Source organism: Hirundo rustica, chromosome 2 (genome assembly GCF_015227805.2).
Source record: "Hirundo rustica isolate bHirRus1 chromosome 2, bHirRus1.pri.v3, whole genome shotgun sequence".
Classification (NCBI taxonomy): Eukaryota; Metazoa; Chordata; class Aves; order Passeriformes; family Hirundinidae; genus Hirundo; species Hirundo rustica.
The window spans coordinates 58,000,852-58,020,487 of record NC_053451.1 but is presented as its reverse complement, the minus strand read 5'-3'; the positions used below and the strand labels follow the sequence as shown (position 1 = coordinate 58,020,487).

The following is a 19,636-nucleotide window of genomic DNA, read 5'->3' as shown; positions in this document are numbered from 1 at the left end:
GCTGTCGGCTTGTGCCAGCCAGCGAGGTGTGCTCAGGAGCGGTCACCGACCCGCAGCTCGCCAGCTTCAGCACCTGTGAATTTTTTTTGCTTGCCGCTTCCTGTGGCAAGTGTAAAAAATCAGTTACCGCGTTGTTCTATTTTAAAAGATGCTTTTTTTTAATGACAGCCGTCTGTCTGACGGGGCACCCCTCCTCTCCGCCGCGGCGTGCGGGGGGTGCGTGTCCCCTACACCCCCGAGCCCCTGCTCGGAAGGCGGAGACGAGACCCGGGGGTCTGTTGGAGGGGATGGCTACGGGGCAGGAGGGCACAGCCCCGCGGAGCTCCGCCGGCCGCCGGGCAGCTCAAGGGGCTCATTGTGCCCGGGACTGGGCGGTGCCGCCCTCCCCGCGGGCCGGGGCCGGGAGCGGGGCGGGCCGGGGCGGTGCAGCCCCGCCGGGGCCGGGGCCGAGCTCGGGCAGGTCTCCTTCCCGCGGCAGCCATGGCAGAGGGCTCCGAGAAGGTGCCCATCGCCCGAGCGGGGCCCGACGATGTGGAGCTGTGCCTGCCTCCCGTGAGTGCTGCCGGCGGGCACCGGGCGGGACAGGGTGGGATGGGGACAAAGCGTGTGGACACGAGTCGGGATGGAACGGGACGGAGCGGGTCGGGACCCGACGGGATGGTTTGGGACGGTAGGGAACGGGTGGGGTGGGGACAGGTCGCGATGTAACGGGACGGATCGGGACAAAGCGGGTCAGGGCGGATGGGTTCGGGCGGGTCCCGGTCCCTGCCCGCTCCCACCCGCGCTCTCCGCAGGCGTACGCGGCGGCCGCGCCGCCCGGGCCGGGGCGGCTGCTGAAGGCCGGGGCCGCGGTGCTGATCGCCGGGGCGCTCCTGCTGCTGGCCGGGGCCATCGGCGCCTTCTACTTCTGGAAAGCCACGGAGCGGCAGGTGAGCGCGGCGGGCCGGGCCCGGGTGGGCGGGGAGCTCTCGCACGTACGGAGGGAGAGCCACGGGCTGGAAGCGCTTCTTGCGAGGTCTATAAAGAGGCGTTTAAGGAGACTTACAGGGATTTTTCCATGCTTCCAAAAATCCCAAACACCTAAAAACCCAAACCTACAATCGCTGTCTTTGGTGGCTGTGTGGATGGAGCTTCCTGGAAGTACATTTATTAGCGAACGCGAAACACATCTTTGAGAGCACAGACTCTACATTGATTTCTACTCACAAATCCTCAGTGAACTCAAAGCCCAACAAGTCCCTAGGGATTCACATCCTGGGCAAAGTCCAACTCTCAGGACAAAAAAAGCATTGAAATGTGTAAATTCTTTCAGCATCTGCATTCTTGGTCCAGATTCTACCTGGCCCTCAAGTATGTAATGCTATAATTAACCCATTAACAGGCACCATTAGTTCTGGTGCTTTGTATGACTCTGCATACACTTAGGTTTGCAGCTGTGGAGCAATTTTTAAAGTTAAGTTTTATTATATACAGTTTCTGGGGTACATGAGAAATGCTTTATGCAAAGAATGAAACTGAGAAGCTGGTGATCAGTTAAAGACCCAAACTTCAGAGCATTAGAACATGTTTACAGATGAACTTTTCTTTTGCTTTACACAGAGTTTGTGTTTAAAACATATTTGAAACGTGATGGTACACACATGAATGTAACTTTCTCCATAAATTAAATTAGTACCCTTGAATTTACTTTGGAAGAAGTTTTGTACTGCCTCCGGCCACATGCCAGCCCTCATCAAGGAGAGCCTTGTGTGGATTCCAGCAGCCAGAGTAAAGGTGGCCCTGTGAGATACACCCCTACACACAGGGATAATTCAGATAACCAGTAAGAAAAGTACAAGATTTTACAGCAAAAAGACAGGATACTTTGCTGACCTCCAAGACATGCTGCAAGAACCACGTGCTTCTCTAAGCTTTTGAAAAGGGAGAGGGATGCAAATGGTGACACAGGCAGAGGACTGACTGTGCTTTCAGCTCTGAGCAGGTGGGTACATTTGTGGAATACAGGACAATGCTTCCCTTTTTTAATGCTCCTGTCATCTAAACTCAGCCATACAAAATATGTCACATTCACACTTTTTATTAAGCTTCAAAGGTGATTTCTAGGTGAAGACACTGGGAAAGCTGAGAGTTATTTTTCCAAGCTGCCTTCAAACTCAGAAAGCTGCACTTGACTTCCAGACTTTTAGGAAGCAACTGCAAAAATTACATCCAGAGTCATTAATTTAAAAACTAAGGCAAATTTTAAATTCTTGGGTTTAATTTATATCTTTAAATTCTTCCCTAACTGGCAGGAGTATCAAAGTCTTAACTCTAGCTCAGCCCCTATCAGGAGGAGACCACATACACTGGTCTGGTTTCACGAACCACGTTCAACATGAGCCCTAGAAAGCAGAAATATGGGAGTGGCTGTGTCTAACTGAGGAACCATAAATCTTTAGCACCTTAGACTTCCTTGAGCGAAGGTGAGAGAAGAAGAAATTTGTCTCTAGCTGTCAGTGTAAATTTTTCATTAAAATGCTGTAAAAGCTTTTTTAAGACTCAAAATAAACTGCTTGCGCAGCACTTTTAGCAGAGCTGCACAAGAGAATCACAAACCCCCTCCACAGATTGTGGTCCTCCAGCAAATACAAGCCACGCTGTAACTCTCCTCATTGAAAATAGGATAAGGGCAAATACGCTGACAAGGAAAATACGAGTCTATACAACTTCACATCCAATTTAAACAAAGTTCACATCCATTACAAGCTGGGAAGTATGTTCGTATTCAAGAGGAACCTGTTTTCCTGTGCCTCAGCAGAACATCCTAAGAGATAAATAGGGGTTGGCCTCCTTCAGAGTAGGACAGTCACACCTGCTGTCCTTTGGGAATCATGCCAGCATAACAAGCAATTCCTAAAATGTCCTAGAAAATGGTTTTTAGGTCAGGGTGAACATGGGTGTGGACTCACCCCAAATTGTTTCTGGAAGGGGGATCTCAGGTCTCTAGTCCTGATGCTCAGAGCAGGGACAACTGTGGGGTCAGAGATGGTTGCTCAGTACTTTATCCAGTCAGGCCTTGAAAACTTCCAAGGATGGACACTGATCAACCTCTCCGGGCTGGCTGCCCCACTGCCAGCCTGCCCCAATGACGAAGCAGTGAGTGGTGGTTGTTGGAGCGTTATCAAATGCCTGCAGCAGCAAAATTTAGGAGCTAAATAGGGATATGAGAGTCAGATGGACCCATTGCCTGGTGTAGGAGGAAGGCAATAAGTAATTACTGGCATGTGCTACCGCTCTTTTATTGATTCCAGGTGTACAACGTTCACTACACTATGAGTATTAATGGAAAAGTACAAGATGGATCAATGGAAATAGATGCTGGAAACAACTTAGAGACGTTCAAAACAGGAAGCGGGAGTGAAGAAGCTGTTGAAGTCCATGATTTTCAGATCGTAAGTAGTGCCACTGGTCCTTCATGTAACACACTCCAGCTCTGCACTCTTAAAGACACCTTGCTCTGCCCTGCCCTGCCCTGACTTCTCTGCCCCAGTCAGTCACAGGTTCCAGCCTTCAACCATCCACACAAATATTTTTGCTCTCCTGGCTTGCTTTCACAGGGAGACCGGCAGTTTTCCCCAAAACAAAAATCTAAGCGGTTTTTGGAGATCAGCCATGCCAGGTACCATTTCAGGAAGTGGTGTGGATTAGGCTGCATCAGGTTTGGCTCCATGTAAATACTTTGCATTTCCAAACCACTGCGCAGAACTGTGACATGTGACCTTGGGGTCTTACTAGAAAAACATTCTGTTAGGCTGCGACACAAACCTCGCACAATTTTCATGTGGCTTGAACTGGCAAAAACACCTGGCCCAAACATTGCTGTTTGAGGAGCATAGGGTTAATACAGTAAACCAAGGAGACTTCAAGGAGAGACCACTCTACAGTGCTTACTTGGGGAGCTTCCTTTGCCCTGAGGCCAAGGATGGGAGCTGTTCTCCGTGGCTTGGCCTGGCTTCATCAAAGGGCAGAGGATGGAGGCATTTAGCTCAGTTTATGCAGGTGCTGGCCACTTGGGCTGACAGCAAACCCACTTGGGCACCCCAGCAACCTGTGGCTGCTCAGCACAGGGCCTGGACTAACAGATGCCAAACAGATGCCGAACCTCAGCAGCTCGGATAGAGTGGGTCTGTGAGCAGCCCTGAGCTGCTAAGGTACATCTATGTGATGCTGCAGAAACCCATTTACAGGGGCCAGACCCTGCAGTTAAATGTTCTCAGGTGCAAAACACCCAGCTTCAGAGTTAAGCCCTCCGTAAGTCAAAGCAGCACCTAAAATAAAGATGCTGCTGCTAGAAAGCATCTCTGCTTCTGGAGCAGCCACTTTCCCTTGCTGGATCTAGAAGGGCAAGGAAATCCAGCTCTTTGGCTTTTCTGCAAGAACAAACAAATCCGTGCCAGGAGATGCTGGACCCCAACTTTCCCAACAGCTGTGGTTCTGCCTTTATGCAACTCTCATTAGCATCACCATAGCAACATTAATAGCAGCTGAGTAAGAGCATCCACAGCGAGCTCTTCTCCTTTGCCTTTGCCATTTCACATCTGCACAAAAGCACCAGTGCACTGGAGGGATGCTGAGCACATTTTGCCTCCACGTGTGTTGCTGGTGTGATACTGCCAGCCACAACCAGGTCACGAGTCAGCTTCTAACACCAACCAGCTAAAGGGACCTCCCAGGGACGGTGCCTGTTTGTAATTACACAGGGCCAGGGACAACCTCAGCAAAGGGATGACGCCACTTGGGGTTTCAGCCAAGAATACACACAAAGGAGAGAGCAGCTGAAGAGATGCGCTCCCAACAGGCTGGTATTTACATTAGCAGTTTTGGATTGACTGGCACTGCTGGAATGACTGCATGGTCAGAAAAGGCTTGGGTTTGACAATATAAGGTATTCGTAGCACACTTGGTACACCACAAAGCCTAATGTCCTAATGCACCCATCCTTGCATAGCCATCCCCTCTCTCACTGCCTTTGGTAGTCATTTTGTTTTCAAGGGGGTGTGTCCAGCTACACAGGACCTGCAGACACACAGAGCATGGCTCAGGTGCCCCAGTACCATCCGTCTCGTGCTGCGCTAAATCACAGCGTGCTGAGTTGGAAGAGACCCACAAGGACCATTGAGTCCAACTCCTAGCACAGCACCATTCCCAAGAATCACACCATGTGTCTGAGAGCATTGTCCAAATGCTTCTTGGTCTCCGCCAGGTTGGTGCTGTGACTACTTCCCCGATGATCCTGTTCCAGTGCCCAACCACCTTCTGGCTGAAGAACCTTTTCCTGATATCGAACTCCTGACACCACTTCAGGCCATTCCCTGGAGTGCTGTCACTGTCACCACAGAGCACAGATCAGTGCCTGCCTCTCCTCTTCCCTCATGAGGAAGTTGTAACTGCAATGAGCTCTCCCCTCAGTCTCCTCCAGGCTGAACAGACCGAGTGACCTCAGCTGCTCCCCGTAGGGCTTCCCCTCAAGGCCCTTCACCATCTTTATTGCCCTCCTTTGGACACTCTATAACAGTTTAATGTCTTTCTTACACTCTGGCACCCAAAACTGCACACGAAGGCATCCGTGATACCCCTTTGAGGCAGATGAGAGGGCTGATGCTGACACCCACGCCCCTTTCTCCTGGCAGCTAGAGGCCAGGCAGAAAATCAGCACAACTTAAAGGGCACTAGGTAATTATATTTAGGTGGTTGACTGGAGCTTGTGCAACTACATGAAAAACACAGAAGTTTTGCCATTTACAAGGTATCTAAATTTATAATGTAGAAGAGAATTCTTTTATGGATACTCAAAGATCTACAGTAGAAACACAAAAACTACTGACAATGGCAAAATGCTGAAGCCCAAGGTTCTGGCACAGGGCTGGAAGGTACATCCCAGCACTTGCAGGAGACTTGCTCCTCCTCTTGCTTAAAACTAGACATCTGTGGTTTATGCAATTGCATTTCACCCCAGTAGGCCAGACGAAGTCCCACACACAGATTTCTGCACCAAATTGCCCATCACGAACTTCCCTTTGCTGTCACAGTCACTTATTTGTACAAACTGAACCAAGCTGCCCCCACAGTTTTGTAAAACTGTGTCACAAGGGTACCACGCCACCAGCTAACACAGCTTCAAGACTGCCTACGTTAGGTGCTAAGTCACAGTTCAAATCATGTCAACTGATTCATTAACAGAGCTACTCCAAGTAGCCTACAGCCTGCATGGAAGCACTTACATAAACACCCCCCTTTCAGAAATCAAGCAAAAACTTCTAGACCAACTTGACCAAAACTGTGAAGCTAAAATGATGAAGGAAGAGCATTTTATTGCTTCTGGTTTTAAATAAGATTAGGCTTCAGACTGAAAATTCAGTGGCAATTTTAGCAGAGCTGAGGCACTTTCTTGGGGGTGGTGAGGAGCTGGAGGGCTATGCACAACCCCCCTGCCTTCTGCTTTTGCAGGGCATAACTGGGATCCGTTTTGCTGAAGGAGAAAAGTGTTACATCAAAGCTCAGCCAAAAGCTCACATCCCTGAAGTTGATGCTATGGCTAAAGCGAGCCTCTCATCTGAGCTGGTAAGGTTTGCTGGGTTTTTTAACTAATCTTTTGTATATAGAGAGCCTAAAGGAAGTACTGAAATACAAATAAAAATGGCATTTGAAAGCTACTCTGACCCATGGTAGGGTGGTTGAACGTAGGGTAGGATAGCTGAGGATTCACCGACTGGTTGGAAGGAGTCCCTGAAAGGTAAGACAAACAAGATTGGTGTCAGACATGCCACTGTGTCCAGGGGCATGGTGAGAGGCTGCAGATTAGTGAGTGGGGAAGCCACAGACTGATTTCTACCAGATCCACAGGAGACCTCTGTGACAAGAGCACCTGGCTGGAGACCAGGGTGTGCACAAGGCTGAAAGGGAGGGCCTGGAAGAAGCAGCTGCTTTAGTCAATGCAGCAGAGGACTGTGCTAGATCCCAGATTTCTATCAATGCTCTTGAGCAAAAGCATGAACTCCAGCACCCTAGTCAGTAAAAGGGAATTGTGGAAAACATGGCAAAAAAGAAAATAACTCAGAAGAAATAATTTATTTTTAAAAATATGACTTTGTCTTTTAGCATAAAACTTAATTCTACGTGTTAACTAAATTCCATGGAATCTGCATCACAACCAGCACAGAAGCCCAGATACCACCAAACCTCCTCACACTTGCCCAAAAAGCTGAGTGCTTTATGTGCTCAGAGCCTGAGCTTCCCAGAGCTCAGCTCCCCAAACTCATTGCTCACACAGGAGCAGCTCCAGTGACTTGAGTTCAGCTGAACCTGAGCACTGGTGGGGGGCTTGGTCACTCGCAGGAGTGCACAGCCCCTTTCCCTGTGTTTGCTCTGCTCCTGGGAGAATAAAAGCAGATACAATTAGCTGGGAGAGAGGTGCTGTTAAGGCTGCACCTCCTGCAGTGGTGCTGTGACTACTGAACATCTGCTTTAAAATGAAGGGGAAAAAGATCTTTCCTAATAGAATCAGAAAAGCTGACAAATGTTCCAAAGCCTCCTGAAGCTGGCAGAATTTTCCCCATTATGGGAAAGAGAACTTGAATGAATTCCAGAGAGAGAGCTCCATCTTTCCTGCCTTGCCTTATTTTAAAGGCAGCTGGCCTTGACTTAATAAGCGCTATTGCTTGAAGTCAAAGTGTGAATTTTTCATCTTTTTGTAAAAACAATAGTCACAGACCTGAAGACATTACCCTAAATAATCAAAAAGTTATTTCTAATTCTACCTGGTGGCAGTAAAACTGTTTCCTTTTTTCTATATTTTGTGCATCTTCTCCACAGATGCACAACCTATGTGACTGCTGCAATGAATTGCAAGCACCAAGCAGCTGACTTAGTGCTACCACTAAGACATTAACTTTTCCCTGTCACTCAATTTTCCAGGCCAGATGTACAGGAATGGCAAAGCAGTATGTATTTTTCTAGGCCAAGTTGTGTCTCTGATATGGAAGTATTTAGGAGAAAGTATGCATATGCTGTTTTCCCACAATGGGCATCCTAACAACACTTTCTGCAAAAACTGTTAAGCAAAATGAGTTTCATAGATACCCAAGTTCTGGCTGCTCACAAGTCAGGATCATTTCAAACAGAAACAAAGGATATTTTTATTTCTGAAACTTAGAGTCAGATATTTCTGATGCTGATAAAAGCTTAAGTGGGAGAACATAAAGAGCAATAGACAGATTGGATAGCAAACTTAAATGACTTGAGACCTACAAAATAAATCAATAAACACACTAAAGAAAAAACAACTTGAGGGAATAAATTGATCTAGTCAGTTATATAACAAGTCTTGATGACTTTTATGAAAGCAATTTGGAATTCTAACTTTGAAATCATACTGGTTTTCATGATTCAAAAGTTAGTTTTCTTTTAATATTTCACCGTTGCTCTAAAATACTTACACATTTTATGTAAAATAATACTTTGAACTAACAACTTTAAAGAATCAATCACTGGCGTTTTCCTACATTACTTTGAAGATATGAACCAAAAACCTGCAGGGTACACTTCAAAAAGGCAGGCTCCTTTAACTTGCACTTCAAGCTTTTGGTCAATTGAATTGCTTTTACCAAACAAGACCTTTAATCAGACTGATCACATTGACTTAAGACTGGAAGCTGGAGCAGTTTTCAAGCTATAATCCTCTCTAAAACTTTTGAACAAGATTCCACCCCCCACCCCCCCTACACACCATGTATATATTGGGAGTATGTCAAATGAGAACAGAGCATAAGAAAAGATGAGGGGCTTGGGTTCTGCTGGTTTTCATTGCTGCTTTGCCGCAGGTGGTAGATCTTCAGTTTCTACCACCTGCAGTTCTGGTGCTTTGGGCTGAAAGATCTCTGACACCCAGCCCTCATGCGTGGGGCAGAAGCCTTCCAGGTGTGAGATGGGTGAAATCACAGTCCCAGCAAAGCTGACAGTGCCTTTGCCCAGGCTTTGGCTCAGCACAATCCGTTCACATTCGTGACACAGAAGGATGCTCGGTATTAGTTGCAGCGGATAATTATACAGTTTGGTGCTCAAGAATTAACAGCGAGCAGACACATGACTGCTCACTGAGCAGCAAAGGATTTATGCTCTTCTATTTGCAGGAAGATGAAATCATGCCTGTGAGATTTGACAAAAACTCCCTTATCTGGGTGGCTGCAGATGAGCCTATCAAGCATAACAGCTTCCTAAGCCCCAAAATTTTAGAGCTTTGCAGGGATCTTCCAATTTTCTGGTTGCGACCAACGTATCTCAAAGGTAACGTTTCTTTTATTTGAATAGTATGTTATCGCTCCCTTCATCTAAATGCCTTTCCTACATCAGGTTTGCTACTGAAACTAGCACATCTGGAAAACCAGACTTCTTTCCTCTCTTGCCCTTGCCTTCCTGGGTTTCTGCCAAGATTGTGGGTTTGAATTTATCCCCTAAATATTTTCCATCCTAGTATTTACTCAGACAATTTGCATAGCCCAAGTGGGTGACTTGCTAGGAGATGAAACATTTCCAGAGAAGTCAGCCTCCTTCTAGAGAAGGACAACACAGCAGCTTAAGCTAGCCCCTCAAATGTGTAGGCAGCTGACACCAGGTAGCAGGAACACTGGCCAGGATCTGGGGGACCGTAGCCTGTCGTTTTCTACCCTGCTTCCCCAGCGGAATTCAGTGGAGTGGAAGGAAGATGCTTTAAGCCAGCCAGCTGGTGGATGGTTTATGAGACTCTTGGGCAGCCCCAGCTATGAACTTGGGGCCATAGGCAAGCTTAGCAAAGGTGTTCAGGAGCCACCAAGAAGATGCAACTCCTCCAGGTAACTTCCAGGCCTAGGAGGAGAGAAGGCTCAAAAATATTTATTCCTCCTTCGTCCAGTTAATATCAGAACACATGGGTGGGACAATACGTTTGGAAAAAAAAAAATTACCACATTTCAGAACACCTGTGGATCCAAGCTACCAATATTTTCCACTTTCCTTCATGATCTTGCATATCCCACTGGGCAACAAAAGAACAGTATCAAAGCTGTCCAGAACCAGATGTCCTTGAGAGCAGGGCACCATCCCGCCAAAAAAGCATTTTTAAAAAGTCAGATGTCTTGCTGGTGGTGGAAACTGCTGCTGGGTTAGTATCAGTGACTACAGGCTGGGTCAAAAAACACCCAACAAATCTCATCACAGACATTTTGCCTCAAGGAGAGGAGGGAGCAGGGAAAGGCAAATACCTTTGCTTTGGACTGACATTGGCTGCAGACACAATGGAGGAAGGCAAGCAACTCCCATGGCAATGCACACCAAGTTTGCCAAGGCAGTTTTGGCTCTCTGCCCTCCATCCTCTCCTTTTTTTAATATTTAAAGAAATTATTGAAATATAAGGTAACTACAAGGACACACTCAAGGTAAGATTGTCCTCTGGTGATTACTTCTTCAGATAACCAAAGGAGAGAAATGAAGAGAAACAAGCGCCAATCAGAATCAGACTTCGATGAGGAAGATTTGGAAGCTGCTTCTGAGGAAGTAAATTCCAGGTCACGTACCGTGCAGCTGACTCAAGAGCTTGGCCACCAGGCTAATGAAACCAGGCCAATGGGACAAGAAACCGATCAAGCATTTAATCCAGACAACCCATACAATGTAAGTATTTGCACTGTAATCTTCTTTCAGAGCCCGGGACTGTGTTGGACAGGTTACACTGATAATGTGGAGCTTGTCTTTTTTCTTTTTTTTTTTTTTTTCAAATCTGCACAGTCTTTGCTTGTTCAGCTTTTCTAGGAACTAACAGACTGGTAAAACATCTAAGAAGCTCAAAACTGTCCTCCCAGTTTTCATTAGATTTCAGTCTAATGAAATGACCACAAGTGCTTGAGGTCACCAGGGTAAGGCAAGTTGATGCCAAGTTGCTTCTTGAGGTTTCCAGATCCATATGGAAACAGCACTGGAGATCTGACAAGGGTAGCACCTTCCAGAAACAAGCCAAAGCTGGTCATGATCAGACAGCTGAGCCCCATCATTTACTACGTGAAAAGAGTCCAGTAGCTAGGAACATGCTTTCAAAAAGAAATTAGTACCAGACATGACTGCTACAATAGAATACAGCAGAAGTGTCTGGCTGCAAAGAGATAAAGGTCCAGCCAAATAAATTCCTTTCTCAGCCTCTTCTATATGAGGTTAAGCAACCCTAGACTAGCAAGAACCTGTCAGAGAAGAATCTGTTTTGAGACAGCAGCAGTGGGTGGAGAATGACTGTCATCAAGCTTCTCACCCTTCAAGAAGCAGCAGCCCCCAGAAAGAGCAGAGGAGCCACCCCGCTGTGTCCCAACACCTCTGCCGTGCTGCAGGAACACTGGCTGTGCAGAAGGCACCTTCCAGTCTGCTGCGCCAGCGCCAGACAATTTACACCCATCATTTGGTGCAGCAGGAGTAAGTCATTTTAATACAACACTGTCACAAGATAAATGCCTCCTGCTTTGGAAGTAAGTCCCAGCTTTGACTTGACATTTATGCAACAGCAGGAGATCATTATACTGTGACAGCATTCTGCCGAGTTGACATCCCTTAATTAAACTTAAATTAATCACTCCAAATAAAGTGGGTCTAAATCGACTCTCTCACGAGGTCAGTAAAACAGCAGTGGCACTGGAATGTAGCTTCTCCTCACAGCTAACTGACCGTCTCCATGAGGTCTAAGCTGCCCTGCCTCTGGAGGCAGAACTGCCACAAGTCTGCTCTTCCTGCCAGAGGGCAGCCAGGTCAAATGGACTATGGGCAGACATGCAGCCATCAGACTTCCCTCAGCCTGCGGGGCGGGATTCACCTTCACCAGCAGCTACTGCACCGATGCCTATGGCCCGGCTTTCTCAGAGACTCAGCCATTGGACTGACAAGGACCATTAATAATGCTCTAGGCCTTTCCTGAAGGATGACATTAATCCTCCCTAGAGCTATTTCTCTTTACTCATTGTAAGTGAAGCCCAGATTATGAGCTCGGGTGGAGTTCATGGTGCAGGTACCTGAATTCAAGGATGATGAATTCTGACCAAGAAAACATCTTCCCTGCTCTCAGGACTGGGAAGGAGTTGCTGGGCTCTCTAAAAACACCCAGCTGTCACTGGTGTCCTGTACAAGCCCAGACAAGGGGTGGCACCTTTCTATGTCACTTTTTCTGTTGTGCTGCTACTTTTTGAAAGTGAATGAGAAATGCTCAGGTAAAAAGCTGACTGGTACTTCAGCATTTGTGTTTTTCTTAAAATAACATCACTGGGCAAAGAACAACCCAAGTTTCCAAAAGCAGAATATCTGGTTACCTTTTTTTTCCTGCAGAAATGAGGAAAGGAATTTTGAAGGATAAAGGCTTTTAGGTATGTTGTACATGCTTCGTTCCATTTAACTCTTTACTGTCACCTACAGAACAGGCAGAATTCTCACTGTCCACAACGCACCTAAGCGTTGGTAAGTGGTGGGGTGGAAGGAACCAGACCGAGAGACAAGAGCCAAAATCCTCAGAAAACTGCAAGGGACCAGAGAAACAGTTTCCTAAAAATGCTGTAAAAAGCATTAAAATACAGAAACTAGAACTAATCATAAAACCTACATCATATATTTCAGGAATTCTCACCTTAAAGATTTGAGTAGCTATCTTGAAATCTTTTCCATGACTAATATTTAAAGTTTGGGAGGACCTTACTGTTGCTGGAGCTTTTACAAGGACTGTAGAACAAAAATAATGAAGTTAGAGCTGCCTGTTGTTCTTTCCATTTTTCAAGGGCGATTGCACCAATTCTACACTTCTGCCAAAGAGAGCAAGACAAAAGAAAAAATAATAAAGCAAGATGCATGGGTCACTTAGTGTGAGTTTTGTCAACTTCCACAGGCCCAGGACTGCAGGTTTTACCCTTTGTAGGGTTAACAGGAGCAAGGATGTATTCTGCTATTCTGTGAGAATGAGAGCACCAAGATGACATTAATATTTTACATTCCAGCAGCTGGAAGGTGAAGGGATGGCTTTTGACCCCATGCTGGATCACCTGGGCGTGTGCTGCATTGAGTGCCGGCGAAGTTACACCCAGTGCCAGCGGATCTGCGAGCCCCTCTTGGGCTACCACCCGTGGCCTTACAACTACCAGGGTTGCCGCACCGCCTGCAGGATCATCATGCCCTGCAGCTGGTGGGTTGCTCGTATCATGGGCGTGGTGTGAGAAAAACCCTGGACCAAAAAAAACGAAACAATCCAAAACTGGAGCCTTGACAAAATCAGCAGGAATACAATGAACTGGTAAAAGACTAAAACCAAAGCCGCGGTACCGATCTTGCCTTAAAAAATCAGAGCTTGTTTTTCTGCACCAAAAGCAAGGTCAGCTATTCCAACTGCAGATTAAAATCTCAAGTTAATATTCCATTAGATTTACAAGAGGCAAGGGTATACTAGCACTTGCTGAATTAAAAAACTGAGACATTCCATAAAAAGACAGTATTAAACTTTGCTCACAATCGGTTTAGCAGTCCAAAAGCTTGCCCATACATCTAAACTCAGCCTTTCAAAACAAACCCGTCTTTCCAAGCTATATGTGAAAATTTACGTCCAATTAAGGAACTATCTCAACTTGTACACTTGGGAGTGCCTTTAATCCATGCAGCTTACTTAAATAAATCACAAGTTAAGTTGCTCCCTGTTGCTATTCAGAGTTGCCAGGTCATTATGAATGGTTATAAACCAATTACAGCATACCTTTCCCACAAAGCTGCTCCAGGGGACACGGGAAAGCACACATTGTGCTCAATCGGAAACAAACAGCAGGAAAAGGGGCTGTGGAAGGGAATGTGCGTGGCTGCAGAATCAAAACCCTTCGCACATCCCAACATCAAAGAAGCCCCAGCACCAAGAATCCTGTATCCATGATACCACTGTAGTGTCTAACAAGTATCTGCTATCCAGCTACTACAGCAAAAGTATTTACATGCAGTTGTGGACCAAGGAGTCTCAAGACCCTTCAGAATCTACAACAGCCACTGTTATTTATAAATCCTTGAACTAGACACTTTTGACACAAGATTACAACCCCTCTTTATTTCACATGGATAGCAGCCATTCACACCAGTTCCTTTAGCTTTGCTGAAGCTCACATCCCTTGCCCAAAAGAGAAACTGTTTACCAGGGGAAGAAAAAAGAAAGGCTTTTTTTTTTTTTTTTTTTTTTTTTTTTTTTTTTTTTTTTTTTTCCCCCTCTCCTTTCTCACCTCACCCTTTTTACTGAGGCAAACTCTGCAATTTTTGGGGTTGATCCCATTACATACTAGATCTTTAAGGAAGGTACTAAGCTGAAACACTCTCAAAGGCAGAACAACTTAGTATTTCTAGCCTTGAAAAACAGAAATAGCAGTATTACACCGCCTTTATCCATACTATGCATCTTAAACCCTACCACCGAGTTTATGGAGCCATCTACATCGTCTTTATTAACAAAATGGTTCAATTTTTCTTAAAGTTTGATTTCTGGAGCATTCGTTTTTGTGACTAAACAGCTCTTGAGATGTTGCAAGCCCAGTAATGTTATTAACACTGCGTGACACACAGAAAAGAGGAATTAATTTGACATAATCATGGCTTAAAGAAAATAAAGACAACCTCATGTGGAATGCTAAACTGCATATCTAAAAAGCAAAGTGTTAAATGAGAATAAGATGAGAATAGAATTCAGTATTTTCTTCTATTGTAGCTTTTTAGTATAAACTTCACCTTCCCTTAATCTGAAGGACAGACTTGCTTTGAAATATTTAAATTATAAACTTCTTAAAGTGGGATTTCAAGGCCTGTTAAATTTGAGTTTCTGCTTTTTAAACTGAAAATGACCTTGATCATTATGTTGTTTTAGAAGTACGTCTATCATATGCTTAGAAAAGTCAGTTTTCCTTTTTTTTTACTGCAGATTAAACAAATACATTAAAAAACCCTAGTTGCTTTCTGTGCTTTTTTCAGTGTAGAAGGTGTAACAATTCTTTCACATATTCATTCAAGAACTGTATGAAGAGGAAAGGAAGGGCATCAGCAAGTGAAGCAAAGAGAGAAAAATGTGTGTATGTCTGAACTAGACTGTTGCTCTCTTTTCAATCTTGAGGTAACCTGTCATCTGCTTCTCTGTGTCCCCCAATAAAACAGCCTCCTTCTGAAGACACAAACCCAACTTTCTTGTAGGTGATTTCCATGTCTACACATACTTAATGAAATTAATTCCTCCTAAACAAAAGCTTGTAATCATTTGCTTTCTACACACAGTCACAAAGCATAAAAGAAGTAAAAAAAGCATCCTGCTTGTGGATATAGAGCTGTCACATATGGCATGTATGTCTCAAGAACACAACTGTACAAACCATACCACAAAAGCCCCAGTGACCATAACATTTATCTATTTCCAAAAGATAGGCAAGAAAATGCCTTCTCCAACTCAAGCTTCAAGCAAGCAAATTCCTTTTGACCTTCATATCGGATTCAAAGAGAGAAAAGTAAAGATCTTGTGCTGCAGCAAGGTTGGAAAAAAAAAAAAAAAAGTCCTACTTCAGTGTAACATCTGATTTTGAAGAAGTTCTGAGGCAACACAGGGACAGCACTAAAACCAAAAAGCCAACTGTGTTTAAAGATGTTGTGATACTCCCTGCAGCTGTGGCTCAGACTCTAGCTCTAACCATCCACAGTGATCCTTTCACTACTGTACAGTATTTACTACCAGTGTTGAAGTTTCTCACTGCCATCACAAATGTAACACCTTGGCACATTAAAGAGGTTACAATATATCAGCTTTTGGGGAAGTATAGAGCAGGGTGTTCCATGAATCTGACCCTGGGACAGCAGAAAACAGCTTGAAAGCCTTCCTTTAGCCAAAGTTCATGCAAGGAGAAGAGGAATGAGTTTGTCATCAAGACTGTCTCCCACCATAGGTGGGTGGATGTTTGTCAGCACTGCACTATCCTTAAGACTTAATTACCCATGTGATTTTACTAGGAGGATTAGAGTGGCAGAGCAGATTACAGCAGAAAAAGGGGATAAAATTCAGGCTTGTGAAAAAGAGATGTAAAACAGGTTAAAGAGATTGAAACCATAACCATGATCATATGGTTAAAGAGATTGAAAGCCAGTGATGGGAAGGCAGCAGTCTTTTTCTAAATCTGCAGTTCCCTTTCTTCCCACTTAAAACACATGAACCCTTTGTCCTTTTTCATACAGGAATCACCCTCCACTTGCATCCATACTGAGAAAGAAAAAGGAGCTGGGAGGCATGGAAGGGGGGCAATGTGGCTTCTACCTCCCATGTAATGTTTCACCCCTACTGCAGCACAAAAAAAAATTCCAAGAAAATTTCAGTGAAGAACAGACTAATCTACTACTTGTTCCATGTAGTGCAGGGGAAAAAAAAAAAAAAAAAAAAAAAAAAAAAAAAAAAAAAAAAAAAAAAAAAAGGTAGCAAAGCATAAAACTACAGTTGGCAATGAACTGATTGCTGATTGACATGTCTGGGAGAACAGAATCTCTGCTCAGAAAGGTCCAAAGACAGACTGAACCAGGAGCACCATCTTCTGCTTCTGAGAGGCTCAGCTGGCCTTTTACAAACACACATCTACAAACTGGGCCTTCACAAGCACATATACCAAAGATGAGAGAGGCAGCCTTAATGTGCAGAAGGCATCTTCCTCGAGAGCAGGAGCAGAGAGCAATCCTATCTATGGTATTAAATAGGACCTGTTAACATTTTCCTGTCTGTTCCAGTATTTGCATCAGTACAAATGAGAGCACAGAGGTGAAACTGTCTCACTCTTCCAGACAGTACTATCTACAGATGTGTCCGGTTGTGTCCCCGCTCAGGGTGGGAGCTGACCCCCAGCTAGCTCGGGTCAACACAGACACAAAGTTTCCAGTTCGTTTTGGCTTCTCGGCTTAGCAGCTGGACCCAAAGGTGACAGTCAACAGCAGCAGAAGAGAAAAGGCTGGCTCTCAGCTTAGCAGGTTAAAGGATGTTTATTAGCAGAGATCTCCAATCTCCGAGGCGAGCGGCTGAGAGCTTCCAGGCTGAGAACCCAGTGGCTGAGAGACTTTGCTCCTCCCTCCTACCCCCTATAAGCGGGGGAGGGTCCCAGGGAGGATACAAAAAGACAACAAATCAGGGGATTCAGGGGGTAACAAGGTGTGCCCACCCCCAAGCTTCAGACCACTAAAATCCAGAGCCAAAGGAATTTCCCCCAGGCTACCTATCACCTGAAGCCCTCTCCCGGAGATTCCACAATCCGGGAGGGACCCCGGGAGTGAAAGACAAACTGCCCCAGAGAGGGGGGTTGGGGCAGAGGGGATGTTACATTGTCATGTGAGGTATGGGATGATTGACACAAAACACCTTATTATACAGACAACACAAAAGGGATACAGAATTGGGGATACAGTGAAACGAACCATAACATAAACTTCTTACAAAAATCTAATAAAACAGTTCTGCACCACCACATACAGATGACCAAAAGGCTTGGGAAAAAAACCCTCAAGCAGTTTGAACACAATTAAAACATCATCCACTCTGTCCTTGCAGGCAGTTCTCTTCCTCCAGCCAACTCATTATCAGTGCTGCTACATATTCCACTCACCCTCTCCTGTCCCAAAGGAAATTCCCTTTGTCACTGTTTGTTTTTTTTTTTTTCAGAGCCTCTATTCAATGCCCGAGCTACCACTACCATTCTCTTGATCTACAGCTTCTGGTACCATTTTGTGTGTGTGTTTTGACAAGAATAAAATAACACTGTTCACAAAGTTCATGAAGCACCTTCCCCCCAGCTTTCTAAGGAAATTTTGCCTACTGATTTAATCCAATCTCCTCCAAACAAAAAAAACCCTCTCCCCCCACAACACATTCCCCTCTTCCTGTAAGGCAACAAGACTGCCATTATTGATTAACCTAAACTTGAAGGAGAAACACACACAGGTTATCTGCCTGTGCTCAGAAACATGCTGGAATTATGTCTAGACTTGAGAACTTGGCTTACAGGATTGAGATGGACAGGGAGCTCTACCACTTGATTGCTACAAGTTTAGCCTGAAGCTAAAGCATTTTATTTGCATTACATATGCCTCAAGAGTACGTAAGTAGCAATGCATTTTATTTTACTTTTTGCCTTAAGCTAAGTGAATTGAATCTCAAAGCAGTGAAACAGTACCCACTTAATACAGTAATATATTGTGTTTATCTGACATAATACTCCCATGGTCCTTCCCGTAAGTGAAAGACAGAGGAACCTCTGCTATGTTCTCTCCAGTAACTAAGAGCAACTTGATTGGCAGAAAACATCTTCAAATTACTTTTTAATTTCTATTTAAAAGATTTTTACCTAGGCTTTTCCCCACAGCAAGCCTTTGCTAAGCTCTGTTAAGTACTCTGAATGACATTTATAAAGCAAGGCTAGCCAAGAGACAAGAACCCAATTTTGTGACAAAGTGAAGCACTCAGGCATTTGTCTGCCTTCTGCATTAAAAATGAAGAAATGCTTTTGTGCATAAATAAAAAGCAGCAAAGCACTTATCTGGGAGAATGGAGTCCAAGCACCTATTCCAAATCAAATCAACTCCTATCGTAGCATCCAATATGGATGGGCAAATGTTCTACATATCAAGCAACCAGCTACTCAGAATGCTCTGAAGGTCAAGAAAAGCCTCATACCAAAGCTAAAAAATCTTCACTGAAACATGTCCCAAGTATACGCTTTGAGAAACTCTTCCAAGGAGCAGACACTGTTCAGTAAATGTCAAGAGGTAGGTCACACAAAATCCTTCCTAAATCCAATCCAGCTCAGTTCACTGCACTCAAAGAGCGGGATAACATTCTATTCTGAAGGTTATCAAATTTGAAAAACACGTATCAATTCTGAAGCCAGGAGTGATGCAAAAGAAACCACTGCCCAGCTTGCACTGCAGGACAATCATGATCCCAGTGCATCAAACTGCAATTATTTCAAGACCTGTAGTCATAGTCTACATCCAAAAAAAACCCTCTCTTTTTAACACTGGTGAGACTTTAAAGTCTTGGTATCTATCTACTGCACAGGCATAGTAAAGTGAGAAAAAAGCCACTGCACTTTCTTAGCATCACTGTAAAACCTAGGTTCTTATTCCTCAGGAGGAACAGAATATATCCTTCCTTCCTCCTCTTTAATTTTCAATCATCATTTAATGAGATGCAGCTGCAGACTTCCCTCATCCTATTAAAAACACCTGTTCAACAGCCTTTCCATTTTACCAAGCTCATCCAATTGACACTGTAGGAAAAAAACACTTCCAATACAAAGACAACAGGCAGAATAACAAACGATCTGGAAGACCCCACATAATCAGGAAAGCAAGAAGTAGCGAGCTTTAAACAGTGTCCAATGGTTCATAAGGAATGAAGGGGCTTTCATGGTGCTGTCAGTATTTGCAATTCATGGTGTTTCTATGATGACAGAACATTTGGCTATCTCTGAACTCACAAGAGACAGTAGCACACAGACAAGGCACATTTAGCACAACTTTCTGAGTTCATCTCTCATGGAATCACAGAAAGGCTGAGGTTCGAAGGCACCCC

The 19,636-nt window shown here is 44.7% G+C and overlaps 1 protein-coding gene across 1 annotated transcript; it reads left to right on the top strand.

Moving 5' to 3' along the window:
* Positions 1-480: 480 nt before the first annotated feature.
* On the top strand, positions 481-13,341 carry CNMD (chondromodulin). The gene is made up of 7 exons (XM_040055980.1): positions 481-552; positions 795-929; positions 3,291-3,431; positions 6,487-6,600; positions 9,168-9,321; positions 10,481-10,683; positions 13,029-13,341. Exons 1-7 carry the CDS (start codon positions 481-483, stop codon positions 13,242-13,244), a joined length of 1,035 nt encoding a protein of 344 aa, XP_039911914.1. The 3' UTR covers positions 13,245-13,341.
* The last annotated feature ends 6,295 nt before the right edge of the window (positions 13,342-19,636 follow it).